At 40.0% G+C, this 13,379-nt stretch overlaps 4 protein-coding genes and 1 long non-coding RNA gene across 10 annotated transcripts; 3 read left to right on the plus strand and 2 right to left on the minus strand.

Moving 5' to 3' along the window:
- The first annotated feature begins 261 nt into the window (after positions 1–261).
- LHCA6 (PSI type II chlorophyll a/b-binding protein (Lhca2*1)) lies at positions 262–1,542 on the plus strand. Of its 2 annotated transcripts, none has more exons than XM_023673618.2 (5): positions 262–384; positions 453–641; positions 713–750; positions 830–1,344; positions 1,412–1,542. In XM_023673618.2, the coding sequence occupies exons 1-5, from the start codon at positions 338–340 to the stop codon at positions 1,433–1,435; spliced, it is 813 nt and encodes a 270-aa protein (XP_023529386.2). In that variant the 5' UTR covers positions 262–337; the 3' UTR covers positions 1,436–1,542. The 2 variants fall into 2 exon arrangements, with proteins under 2 accessions (XP_023529386.2, XP_023529387.2); XM_023673619.2 differs by having other exon boundaries at positions 268–384; positions 456–641.
- A 933-nt stretch (positions 1,543–2,475) lies between these two features.
- Positions 2,476–4,396, plus strand: LOC111793677 (RmlC-like jelly roll fold protein). Its single transcript, XM_023675670.2, has 3 exons — positions 2,476–2,777; positions 3,060–3,181; positions 3,859–4,396. The coding sequence occupies exons 1-3, from the start codon at positions 2,654–2,656 to the stop codon at positions 4,180–4,182; spliced, it is 570 nt and encodes a 189-aa protein (XP_023531438.1). The 5' UTR covers positions 2,476–2,653; the 3' UTR covers positions 4,183–4,396.
- Positions 4,397–5,321: 925 nt separating this feature from the next.
- Positions 5,322–8,639, minus strand: LOC111793098 (protein NEGATIVE GRAVITROPIC RESPONSE OF ROOTS). Of its 2 annotated transcripts, none has more exons than XM_087123140.1 (6): positions 8,562–8,639; positions 6,807–6,907; positions 6,644–6,716; positions 6,005–6,546; positions 5,717–5,889; positions 5,322–5,537 (listed from the first exon to the last, which is right to left on the minus strand). In XM_087123140.1, exons 2-6 carry the CDS (start codon positions 6,810–6,812, stop codon positions 5,366–5,368), a joined length of 966 nt encoding a protein of 321 aa, XP_086979266.1. In that variant the 5' UTR covers positions 6,813–6,907; positions 8,562–8,639; the 3' UTR covers positions 5,322–5,365. The 2 variants fall into 2 exon arrangements, with proteins under 2 accessions (XP_086979266.1, XP_086979265.1); XM_087123139.1 differs by having other exon boundaries at positions 6,807–7,278.
- On the plus strand, positions 6,031–8,768 carry LOC111793099 (uncharacterized). 4 transcript variants are annotated; one of them, XR_002814876.2, is made up of 6 exons: positions 6,031–6,171; positions 6,252–6,331; positions 6,413–6,523; positions 7,260–7,419; positions 7,722–7,838; positions 8,587–8,768. It is a non-coding gene; the product is annotated as an uncharacterized LOC111793099 (long non-coding RNA). The 4 variants fall into 4 exon arrangements; XR_002814877.2 differs by having other exon boundaries at positions 6,038–6,171; positions 6,268–6,331; positions 7,709–7,838; XR_002814875.2 differs by having other exon boundaries at positions 6,038–6,171; positions 6,268–6,331.
- LOC111793097 (uncharacterized) lies at positions 8,428–13,277 on the minus strand. Its single transcript, XM_023674829.2, has 14 exons — positions 12,688–13,277; positions 11,895–12,050; positions 11,584–11,796; positions 11,412–11,501; positions 11,216–11,329; positions 10,868–11,137; positions 10,630–10,792; positions 10,427–10,504; positions 10,089–10,189; positions 9,823–9,993; positions 9,552–9,626; positions 9,312–9,413; positions 8,866–9,210; positions 8,428–8,636 (listed from the first exon to the last, which is right to left on the minus strand). The coding sequence occupies exons 1-13, from the start codon at positions 13,075–13,077 to the stop codon at positions 8,866–8,868; spliced, it is 2,268 nt and encodes a 755-aa protein (XP_023530597.2). The 5' UTR covers positions 13,078–13,277; the 3' UTR covers positions 8,428–8,636.
- Positions 13,278–13,379: the final 102 nt, after the last annotated feature.

The raw sequence follows: 13,379 nt of genomic DNA on the forward strand, positions 1-13,379 counted from the left end.
CTCCTATACCATGTAACAGCCTAACTGTCACGAGTGTCTGGTTTCGATATCATTTGTAACAACCTAATCATCTATGTGGTTGGAGTTAATGGCTCAATTAATGAAATTAGGACGACTAAAATATTATTTTAATAAAATTAGATGTCTGGTTAAATTTCTTAACTAAAAATAATTTTATTTTAAGGTAAATTCGAAGGGAAATTATGTAATTTTCTTTTTATTTATATATATATATTATCCTAAAATTGGATATCCATACAGACCTCAATGGCCATTCATCATATACATATCAAAGCTGTTCACCAATCTGGTTTTATATCACTGAAGCTCTCCGGCCATGGCCCTCTCCATTTCTTCCACTGCGCTCTCAACACTCCCAATCAGGTAGACCCAAAATCCCATTTCTTTCATTAATTTCTCCAAATTTTCGGTCTCAAATTTCTGTTTCTCAGCAGAGAATCATCCGACACCCACCACAGAGCACTTAATTTCCCCGGAAAATTCCCAAAATACAATCTCCGGCGAGGTTCTACTCATCTGAAAGCTGCAAAATCCGGCGTATCTAGCGTCTGTGAACCGCTCCCTCCAGATCGACCCCTCTGGTTCCCCGGCAGCACCCCCCCTGAGTGGCTCGACGGCAGGTTAATCCCAACTTCCTCACCCCTAATTCGTTCTATCTTGATGAATGTTTAAGCTCTTTCTCGCTTTGCAGTCTTCCCGGCGATTTCGGCTTCGACCCACTTGGATTGGGTACGCCCTTCTCTCGTTCTTTGATTCATTTTAAATTTCTTTGTTGCTGTTCGAAAATTTCATACTCTGTGATGGTCAGGATCCGACCCAGAGCTCCTAAAATGGTTCGCACAAGCGGAGCTAATGCACGCGAGATGGGCAATGCTCGCAGTGGCCGGAATCCTCCTCCCCGAATGGTTCGAAAGTTTAGGACTGATTCAAAATTTCTCCTGGTACGACGCCGGAACGCGAGAATACTTTGCAGACCCGACGACATTGCTGGTGGCTCAATTGGGTCTAATGGGGTGGGTAGAGGGGCGGCGGTGGGCGGACATGGTTAACCCAGGAAGCGTCGACGTGGACCTCAAACTACCTCACAAGAAAAAGCCAACACCGGACGTGGGCTACCCCGGCGGGTTCTGGTTCGACCCGATGATGTGGGGCAGGGGATCGCCGGAGCCGGTCATGGTGCTGCGGACTAAGGAGATCAAGAACGGGCGGCTGGCGATGCTGGCGTTTGTTGGACTGTGGTTTCAGGCTATTTATACAGGGCAAGGTCCGCTGGAGAATCTCGCCGCCCACGTTGCCGATCCCGGCCACTGCAACATCTTCTCGGTAACGACCGTACTTGTCATGAACCTTGGGTTTTAGCTATGGCTAACGGTAATTGTTGTTCTTACAGGCATTCAGCTCCGGTGGAATTTGAGCTCAGATTCAGACATTGGTTACATCCAACATCCGACACAAGTTTGTAATTGTCACTATTTCAAAATATTTGGATATCTATAAAGTCTTCATTGATTATGTTACATATATTTACGGATTTAATTTATGTCATTTCGATTATGTTATACTAACATGATTATGGAACGTGTTAACGAGTAGAAGACGTCATGGTATACATTTAATTGTTGTTATTACTGACCATTTGTGGGAGAAGACTAGAGCTACTGGTTCAAAAGTTGTCGTTCGAGAAGGGAGATGAAGAATGTAACGACCCATATACACTGCTATAGCAGATATTGTCCTTTTTGTGCTCTCCCTTTTGAGCTTTCTTCAAAGCTTTAAAATGCGTCTGCTAGGGGAAGGTTTCCACGTCTTCCTAAATGATGGTTTGTTCTCCTCCCCAACCAATGTGGGACATCATAAAGAAGGTGAGAAAGCTCGAGTAAGGAAACGACAAAGAAAACTGCACAATGATTGTAACAGTCGAAGCCTATCGTGAGCAGATATTGTCCGCTTTGATCTATTACGTTTAAAACGCGTCTACTAGAGAGAGGTTTCCACACTCTTATAAGAAATGCTTATTTCTCCTCCACACCGTTCGGTGTCTGGTTCTAATACCATTTGTAATAGCTCAGACTCATTGCTAGCCAGACGCATTATAAAATTGTGAGGCTGACGACGATACGTAACGAGTCAAAGCGGAGAATTTCTGCTAGCGATGGACGTGGACTGTTACAATGATTCTCTACATTCACCACATGAAATCATTCTGCACCTCTCTTAATCAATCCATCATCATTTTCTCGTTCAAGCCGTCGATCGTTCTTCAGCTTTAACTGTCAAAAGAATTCTTCAACAAAAGAAACTTCCTTCGAGATTGTGTGAAGGAGACAATCGCTAGTGTCACATGTTAGTGATTATCTTTATGTAATGATTAGTTGAACTATGTTTAAATTGATATGGATGTATATTATAATATAATTATTATTTTAAATTTTCTTTAGTTGAATAAAGGAGTGCTCAGCCTCGTAATGTTGAATAAAAAACGAGGTTTCGTTTGTATAGAAAAATCGAACAAGAATCAGAGCATATAATAGTAATATATTTGATGAAATATAGGCTGTGAATCTTGTGATCTTGTGTGTTGTAATCTTCAGCTGTATTGCTTTTGGTTGAAAGAGTTGAGAGAAGAATCAAAATGGGTACTGCATCAGAAATTGTGGCGAAATTGAATTTGAAACCTCATCCAGAAGGCGGTTTTTACTCTGAAACTTTCAGAGACAAGTCCGTTCATCTCTCCAAATCTCATCTCCCACCGGAGTGTAAGTTGTATTTCTCGATCATGCCTCCATTGATTTCTCTGTTGTATCTTCGTTTTGATTCGTTTCATTGCACGGAATCGAAGACCGAGTCCTGATTTCACAGTCTTCACTCCATTTCCCTGGAATTTTATGAATCTAGAACAGGATCGCTCGTCTTGTTTTCCTGAAATCGGATTCTGAGAATCCAGCATGATCTTGTATACTTATCACTGTTCTTCGCTGGCCAAGTTTTCGTCTATTGGATTTTCCTTTTTAGTCGATTTTGACTTTATTCTGATGCAGACAAGGTTGATCGAGAGGTCAGCACGTGCATATACTTTTTGGTGCCGTCTGGATGCATTTCTGCTCTTCATCGGATTCCATGTGCAGAAACTTGGCATTTTTACTCAGGAGAACCTCTTACGGTAGGTTTATAATTATTGCATATCATGAAGTACTGTTTTCTCTATGTTTCTGATTGAATATTTCGCTGTTCTACCAATATTATTCGCTTTTCCGTTTACATAAACAGAAGATTCTATGGTTCAGACAGGTTTTTGTTTGATATGACTTTCTTTCTTCCTCTCCGCACTTCGATACTCGACTGCGATGAATTTGACATGCTTTCTTGTGTGTTCGATCACATTTTAGAAGTATATTTAGGGTTTGTGAAGCTCTGTAATGGCAAATTATATAAGTGATTCGAAAATGATTTCGGTCAAGCATTATATTGAGAATCAACGTCAATGTGAGTCTTCAAAATTGATTTTCAATCAATATAGTTTTCTCAATAGTGATTTGTTTTTGTTGCCAAACACTCAAGCAAGTGATGCTGCATATATAAACATAACTTGCTTCTTCCTCTACATCCATGATAATTAAGAGACGGTCATGGTTCTAGGACAGTTGCTCTAATTAGTATGCTTAATGGAAAGCGAATTGTGGTTGGAATGCTGATTTTCTGCTATCCATCTCATTTATTGTTCTACTCATTCAATGCTATCAAGCTTTGCTTTATCCCCGTATAGGTAGCCTTCTCTGTTCTTATCTCACCTCTATGATGATACTGTCCTTATTATTGTAATTATTACGTTGAATTCAGATTCTGGAGTTGAATGAAGAGGACGGTCGAGTCAAATTGACTTGTCTTGGGTCTGATTTCATTGGAAGCAATCATTTACTTCAGTATACAGTGCCTCCTAATGTCTGGTTTGGTTCTTTTCCAACCAAGGATTTCAATATTTCTGCAGATGGGACTGTGACTAAAGCTGCTCCAAGGGACTCTGAGAATCACTACTCACTTGTGGGCTGCAGCTGTGCACCTGCTTTCCAGTTTGAGGACTTCGAATTGGCTAAACGTTCTGACCTTGTTTCTCGTTTTCCCGATAGTGCGCCTTTCGTCTCTTTGCTCACGCTAGATGCCTGATTCGACTGAGGAATATAGTGCCTTTTTCTGGAAACTATTGCTTAGATTCTAATGATGAGGATATCTGGATTGTATGCTGTGATTTTGAACTTTTTCTATTTTTAATATTGTGCTGTAGTTTGAGGATTTAATGCAGTAGATTGTGTTCTAGTGGAACTCTTTTTTGGCTAACTTAAGCTAATGAAAACAAAAAAAGGCTCTCTTTTGGGACGAATCTTGTCATCCCAATGTATTCAGGTTCTGTAGATGGTCCCCGCTGTACAGAAACAGAAACGAACCCATTGCAAAAGGAAAAACTTAGAAAAAGACCTGACCTTTCTCTTTTTGTGGGTTCAAGAGTAAAGAGTATTGGTAAGTGCAAAAACATAGAGAGAGAGATCTTACCTCTCTTTTTGTGGGTTCAGGTGTAAAGAATGTTGGCCATTGCAAAAAGATAAAGAGAGAGAGGGAGAGACCTTACCTCTCTTTTTTGTGAGTTAAAATGTAAAGAATATTAGTCATTTCTTAAGTTCTTGCAGGCTTCTCTTGTCACGATTCGATGTTTCAACTTAGACATGCCCCTAATTTAGTTTCTGCCATTTAGAATATTCTCGAATGACAGTTCCAAGATGCGAGATCCCACATCGTTTGGAGAGAGGAACGAAACATTGTTTATAAGAGTGTTAAAAACCTCGAGTGGAAGCTCGGAAGGGAAAGTCCAAAGAGGAGCATATCTGCTGGTGGTGGCTTGGGTTTGTTACAAATGGTATCAGAACCAAGACCGGACAGTGTGCCCGTGAGGACGCTAAGTCCCCCAAGGGGGGTGGATTTTGAGATCCCACATTGGTTGGAGAGGGAAACGATACATTCCTTATGAGGGTGTGGAAACCTCTTCCTAGTAGATGCGTTTTAAAACCGTGAGGTTGACAGCGATATGTAACGGGCCAAAGCGGATAATATCTGCTAGTGGTAGGCTTGGGCTGTTACACAACATCTATTCCTTATGACTAAGTTTAGTAGTAAGAAAATTGGGATTTCAACATCTTTTACTTTTAGGAACAAATTCTGATCCTTTTCGAAAGGAAGGTTAGAAAAGAATAATTCATTTGGGTGGAGTCCTTTTGGTTTACTGTGTGATTTTATACAACAGACACTGCAACTGTCATGAACATCTTCAGGTATTCAATTGCATTTCCAAAGGATATTACTGTAGTAGTTTCCAAAAAGATAAATTCAAGCTCAGTTTCAATTCTTCCAAACTGTTAGGTAAATACAACAGGTAAATGTTCAAACAAGCAATCAAGCAAGCAAGAAAATGAGGTCTTCTGATCTTTTCTTCACATGGCAGGTAGCTTCTCAGATTTCTAAAACGATATCTGCACGCGAAAATGGAAACACACAATCAGGTTAGCCTCTAAAATACAGTTATAGAATTCTGTGTGTATTAGTATTATGGCAAAAGCATATTAGCATATTGTGTTTGGGATGGAAAAAGCATGCATGGTAGATGGAACTAGAAAGTTGATCCATAGGATACTGATTATACTGTTAATACCGACATTCGGAATCAGTCTGGACCCATTTAATTCCATCGCCAGTCTTGTCATCTTTTTCGTCTTCACTTTTATCTTTTTGCTTGTTTTTCTTCCTCAGGTACTTCTTCATGGATGATGTTTGGACATTGGAGCTTTGAGGGTATATCTTCTTATGGAGTATTGTCCTCAACATCTGTTACTTGCAGAAACAGTTATCAATATTCAAATACAAAAAGTTATCAATGCTGATCCCACCAGAACAGATACCAGAGAATTTGAGCATTGATTGATCTATGTTCTTGATGTACCTTCTCTATTTTCAACTCCAAAGTTCGGGTTCTCAGAGGAGGAGCAACTGCAGCTGGTGCGATACCGCCTCCACAGACGAAAATTTTCTTGAGAAGGAGAGATAAAGTTCTTTTGCCAATAAGTGTAGTGTCATTAGCTTCCATACCCATATCCTTGCCTTTACTGAGTATGACATGCTTGAAACTCTCGCTTTCGTCAATTAACTCGTCCGAATATGGTTCATTTTTTGTTATGTCTGATTCGAAGCTTAATTGTCTGGTAGGCAATATGTTTGATGAACAATGCTTGCTGACTTCAAATGCCAAGGATGGGTCCATTTGCTTAAGGTGTTCATCCAATAACAGATTGAACTCTTTGTGAAGTTTTCTTAATTCTTCTGGTGTAAGATCTTGAAGATGTTGTTGCAGGGGAGATGATGGATTCTCTTGAAACCTTTTTGTGTGTGCTTGGTTCAGATTATCATCTCCAAAGGTTCCGATCGCCAGCAACACACGAGGCCAGCTGGTGAATTCTTCTGAGTGAGTTTTATGAACTGTTTCATCTGTTTGAGATAGAATTTTAAGTTCACCAGTTTCAAAACGAGTTCATGCTGCAGATTGAAAGGAAAACTAAAGGAGAATATGACAGTTCTTACTCACCCTTGATTGAATTTGAAGTTGTTATTTTGCCCTTTTTGCCATTAGGCTTCTTCCCTTTCATCCAATTCAATATCTGTGCAAAAACAAGTCATAGTTAATCAGGAAGAGTAGACACCAGGCTTGTAGGACAAAATCTAGACAATACTTTCTTGCATTAACTTACCCCCATCTGTCGAAACTCAAGTTCGCTACCCGATGCACCCTCTTCTTCTTCCTCTTTGTGAGCTCTAGTTCAAGTTCGAGTTCAAATTCTTGTTGATAAGGCTACATAGAGCCAAGTCGATGGAGATATACACACGAGAGAAAACAATCCCTTTAAGTTTGGGCTATGGATCCCACAACAGGCACAAGGATTGCATACACCAAGGCAAGATGAGTGCAAAACACTTTATATAGTGAAGAGAAATGTGAGAAATTCCGCAACCAAACTACTAGCTGCCACTGTTTCAAGTTCCAAAACGCTGACTCTCTTTCTCTCTCTCTTGGGTTTGTCACATATTTGCCTCCTTATTACAATGTCTTTTCCCTCGTATAAGTATTCAATCTCTCGTCTTTTCCATCAAATTTGTATCCATTATTACTCGATGTGTATCTTATGATTATCAAATTGATGCAGAAAATCCGGGAGGCTGCTGCTGATGCGAGTGCATGAGGAAGATGGACAATGAAGAAAAGGACATGAGAGACTGAGCTATCATGCACGAGGAAGATATGAGGAAAGAACATCTCTTCTACCGAAAATATAAAATAACATATCCAGTGGCCAATGGAAAGAGGTAGCTTTGAGGGCATTTCATTTACGTTATATATATTATACTATATAGCCCACATTCTCGTGGGAATGTCTCTTACTCACCCAACCAATAGTGGCGCCTTCTAAATCTCACTAACATCGAATCTAACACCAAATATATTCTTTTTTAAGACACTCCAACTTGAACCATCCCCTTCTATTTCCTTCCCTGTTAGCGCAATTTTATCAGAATCTTCCAAAATCAGCAGCCTTTTTTTCTTTTTATCTCTCTAATAAATTGTTTCTCTCCATTTCTCTGATATATTGATTAGTCACCATGCAAAGAAGTGTGCAGGACACCATTTGGGCACGTGAAGCTGTCCATGGCATGCATCATATGGACGGTGGACCTTTAAGCAAGCTCATATGGGACCATCGAATAAGGCTTTACAGAAGGAGCAGGTGAGAGTTGTACAAAAATAATGCTTGTTGAATGAGGACCCTACACTTTGATGTTACTCCTCCTTTCAAATAGTAACTGAGGAATGTTTTTAAAAGAGATTTCAACACTATTCATGTCCATTTACGATTACATTTCGTTTGGTTTTTTATTATATTAAAATCTTGAAGAAGTATTGTGAAATCCCATGTCGGTTGGGAAAGAGAATGAAACATTTTTTATAAGAGTATGGAAACCTCTTCATGGCTGACGTGAAGGGAAGCCCGAAAGAGAAAGCCCAGAGAGGATAATATCTGCTAGCGGTGAATTTGAGCTGTTACAAATGGTACCAGACACCGCCCAAAGGGGGGTCGACACGAGGCAGTATGTCAGCAAGGACGCTGGACCTCGAAGGGGTGGATTGGGGGGTCCTAAAGGGGTAGATTATGAGACCCCACATCGGTTAGAAAGGGGAACGAAGCATTCTTTATAAGGGTGTAAAAGTGGTGTGGAAGTCTCTTCCAGATGCATTTTAAAAATATTGACGATGACAATATCGGCTAGCAGTGGGCTTGAGCCGTTACAAATATATATGACGCATAAACTATAACATATTTGAATGTCTCGTTCTTTTGGCTATTTATAAATAATTTGGCAATATCATCATAGATACGAAACTATAAACGGATACTTGTTAAATCAAAAACCGACTCTTGTATGTATAGAATTCTAGAATGCTTGTGTACCTTACTCAGCTTGTGCCATTTGCAGGCGGCAATAACTTCAACATGAGGCCATAACGTCGTCACGGGCATTATTAGCTAATCAGAAATGAAAAGAGTTTAAACCTCAGAAGCGACAATATAACACAATTATGAGTACTTCTGATCAGGTTGTATAATGACTGTTCTAATCCTATTCTTGAACTTTGGGTTCTTAATACACAATACACAATACACAACACACAACACATAATTAGTTGAAACGAACTGTGTAAAAGAGACACCGTTTATGCAGCTATACTTTGTATAAATTTTGTATCAGGTGTACCTATGAGACACTCCGATTGTCACAGCACATCTCTAAACAACAGTCGAAACATCCGAAGCAGGCGATAGCAGTGCAGAGTTGTGTCAACACGATCGCGCATTGATTGTTAATTTTGAGGCAGACTTGGATGCAGCAGGGGCAACAGCAGTAACTACACAAATTGCCACAACAATTAGAAGCTGCTTTGACAATTATTTCCGCAGCCTCAGGCTTTCGTTCTCCAGCTCCATGAGGAGTGTTTTCAGAAGTTGCTTCCAAGTTTCCAAAGCCAACCCCACCAAATGGTAACAGCATCATTTTGTCACTTCTGGGTGCTTCCATTTTCTCATAAGCATTCTTCTTCATCTGTGCAAATAAGTTATTATAATAGGTAACTGAGTAACTAACAACCAAGTACCTGCAGCCAGCTTAAATTTGAGGTCATGGAGGTGGAAAGCTACACTCACCTGTTGCACTTTGATTGTTTCACCGACTTTGTTTGTACTCTGAAATATGAACATTTGAGTATATTCGCTCATTACACCCGATTTTGTGCTTATCTTTTTGACCTATAGAAGGTACGAATGAAGGAACGGATATCATCATTTCTATCATTGCGAATTTCTAACTCAAAATAACTTGCAGGGCTACGAAAATGGAAACAAACAGAAGTCGGTCGATACAGGAACAAGGTAAAAATCACAAACCATTTCCACCAGTTGTTTATTTTCTGAAAACCAGGCTTCAGCTGTGAGTAGTTCAATCTGATCCTTGATAAATAGCTGAAAAAGAAGAAATTGTAAGAATGAGTTACTTAGTTTTTAAAAGTTAATACAAGTTTTTCTGTTACATTTAGTATCCAAATCTTACGTTTCTAGAAATACGAACATCAAGAATGTAACATAACGACCCGACAATTTCTACGACCCAAGATAATGAGAAATTCAGATAGGTTTGACCATATATGAAGATCACTACCTTGTCAAGAGGTATATCCTTTGCCTGATGTACCTTCAAGTCTAAGACAATATTATCCAAATTGGCTAATAGGCCTTTTGCCTTAACAGTCTCAGGAAAATTTCCACAGTATCTGCCAGATACCGTCAGTAGACTTTCAGAAGAAAGGTCTGGAATAAAGGAAGGATAAACCTAAAACAAAAGCTTCGAATTAGAAAACGAACAAGTGTTGACTTCCTGCTGCAGGAAAATTCATGGCCTAAATATGAGACGATGAACGTGAATACCTTGACTTCGTCTAGATCATCGAATGCGTCGGTAGCTATATTTACAAAAATGGTAGATATAGCTCTTTTGTACAACCTGCGCATTCGGGGTTCAACCGAATCTGAAAAACAAAATAGTTATAGAAGTATCGAGTCTGAGTTGAACAAAGTGGGAAAGCAAACTGAGATTAGAGGTCGGAACAATGTGAGCAACGACTCTACACGGTCAATATAAGAGATAATTCAAAACCGTGTTTTGAATTTGTATCAAAGCATATAGATTTCGAACATAGATCGAACATTTATTAGAAGGTACCCACATAAAGGAAAGAAGAGATACATTGAAGCATAGAACTCACCTAAATCATAGGCAGCATCACAATGTCCCCTACCAATCATTGCAAGCATCCTTAGAAAATAGTAGTTGCAGAATATACCTGGTAGATACACAAACATGTTTGAAATATTCGGAAAAAACGTAGATACCCACGAGTTATAGAACGGTCAAAGCTCGAAGAAATTTTCGGGCACCTAGCCAATCCTTCCAGTTCTAGAAACATACCTATACCGAAAGTATATATACGTGGATGAACGGATTGCTTTCCAGTTAGATTTTTTCTCATCACATCACAAATATGTCTCTCATTTTCAACAGCCCCATCAGTAACAAGAAAGATGATAGGAACTGAACCATCACTACCCCCATCATTAAGCATCTCGGTGGCCTGGATCATAAGCAAACGAGCGTCTTATGTTAATTAAGAAGAATATTGAGATGAAAAAGAAGTAAGATTGGAGACCATTGTTAATGGAAGTAGGATATCAGTGCCGCCCCCTGCTATAAAGTTCATATTTATCCACTGAGACGCCCTTTCCACAGCATCCTCGGTGGCCATCTCCATCGACGCTGAGTATCGACGAACTTCGTCGTTGAAAGCAATAATGTTAAACATATCTTCTGGATGAAGCTTACTTAAGGCTGTGGATAGCACATTTTTCACATCATCAAGTGCCTTGCCTTGCATACTCCCACTTATATCAACAACAAATACTATCTTCTTCTTGAACACCTGTTGAACTCGTTAAGATGAGAAGCTATTCGATACGTTCTCGGGAATGATAATAGACTAAGAAGAAACCCATTGTACCTTCCCATGTTCCTTTCCTGGATATAAGTACATACAGAACATATCTCTTTGATCAACATCATCCATAGGAGGAGATTGTAGGAGAATCCCACCAGATATGTGACTCGAACAAACCTAAAACACGAAAGACGAACAAGTTTCAAAACATTTGAAAGCAGATTCTTCTCAAGTATGATCAAATCGCTCTGAAACATACACTATACATGAAGCTAAAATCTTCTTTGGACCATGCAAGAACCTCCGATTCGTATATAAAGCTCAGTTTCCCGGGTTTTCTCATCGATTCCTGATTCCACCCATTATCAAAACAACATCACAAACTAGAACAACAACCAAAAACATCAAATACTCAACAAGAAAACACAGACCTTTAAAGGATGACTCGTCGTCCTACACAAAACCTCAGCTGCCGAACCGACATTCACATTTAACGCTATCTTCTCCTTCTTTGACATCTTCTTCCCCGCAGGGATGACATACTCAGGAAAAGTAAATGGAACATCCAATGTGAGATTACCTTCTCTGTATGATAGTTTCTGAGACCACCTCATGGTAATAGACAGAGTGGTGCCCCCATCAATCTTGAAAAGGAACAAGAAAACAGAGCTCCATGAGTTCAAACAATAAGAATCAGAAGAACTTACAGGCAAGATGAGTACTCAGAGGCTCCATTAATCACCTGTGGTATTGTAAGGGTATAGATATTATTAGTCAAGATACCCCCCTCTACTCGTTCTGGCTTTTCTGCGACATTTTTAGGTATGTCTTCAAGTGTAATAAGTGAAGTGCGATATGATTTTCTAGGAGCATCCACCTCACAACCTAGAACTGAACCCTGTTAGCCAAATGATATAATTCCCTGAGAATTCAGTACCAGACAAGCTATGAAACAACCTTATCTTCTACGAAAAAACAAGAACAATCGAACCAATCGAACAAATTATATTCTAATCGAGCAAGCCCCTCTTAGGAATCACAACTCTCTACAATGGTATGATATTGTCCACTTTGAGCATAAGCTCTCATGGCTTTACTTTGGGCTTCCTCCTCAACAATCCTCCTGTCGAACAAAGTACAACATAGAGCCTCCCCTGAGGTCAATGTAGCCCTCAAACAACCTCTCCTTAATCGAGGCTCGACTCTTTCTCTAGAGCCCTCGAACAAAGTACACAATTTGTTCAACACTTTAGTCACTTTTATGGCATGGCTCTAATACCATGTTAGGAATCAAAACTCTCCAAAATGGTATGATATTGTCCACTTTGAGCATAAGCTCTCACGGCTTTGCTATGGGTTTCCCCAAAAGGCTTCATACCAACATAGATGTATTCCTTGTATATAAGCCCATGATCTCATTCCCTAAATTAGTCAACGTGAGACTCCCTCCCAACCATCCTCGACAAATTCTACAGAGACCCAGTTCAGTTTTCGAGTTCATAATCATTTCCAGAGACAAAAACCCAGAGAAATACCTGTTCCCCCATCGGAATCGCAATCCGGCAATCACAGCTCCGACTACCCATAACGCAGTGAACCCTCCAAGATCCAGTGATCCGAATAATCGCTGTATCCAAATAGCAATCAACCTCGAGCTCAATCCCGTTCATCTGAAGCGGAATCAGTGCCGGTGGGTCGCAGCGGCCATGGACGTGGGGCTGATAGCTCGGAACATCGGGATTATCGACGATGGCAGGATTATCAATTACAGCATAAACCATGGGAGCCGTAGGAAGCAATGAACGGCCCATCCTATCCATCGTGGGGAGCGACCGCGGAGGCGCAACGGCGCGGTCTCTACCGAAGTACAGTCTTTTGGATAGCCGGAGGCCATCGTCGACGGCTTTGGCGAAATCTTCCGCCATACAAGACAGAAACAAGAAGGAATTGAAAAAGGGAATCGATTCGACTCGTTTTCCTCTGTGGTTAATTGAAATCTCTAGCTCTGTGAATTGGGATTAAAGGTGAAGGAATCGAGTTTTTTCCATCGCACGGAGATTTCATGACAGTAATACAAAATTGTATCACTGTCATGAGATCGAGACAAAGCTGGAAAGTTCTCTCTTTCTTTATCAAAGTTGTATTTATACTCGACGATTGACTCAATGTGGCCTTTAATTCTGCCTTCATAAAAAATATTAAAGATAAGCCTATCATATTAATTTAT

This window comes from Cucurbita pepo, chromosome 4 (assembly GCF_057944985.1).
Source record: "Cucurbita pepo subsp. pepo isolate OVF chromosome 4, ASM5794498v1, whole genome shotgun sequence".
NCBI lineage: Eukaryota > Viridiplantae > Streptophyta > Magnoliopsida > Cucurbitales > Cucurbitaceae > Cucurbita > Cucurbita pepo.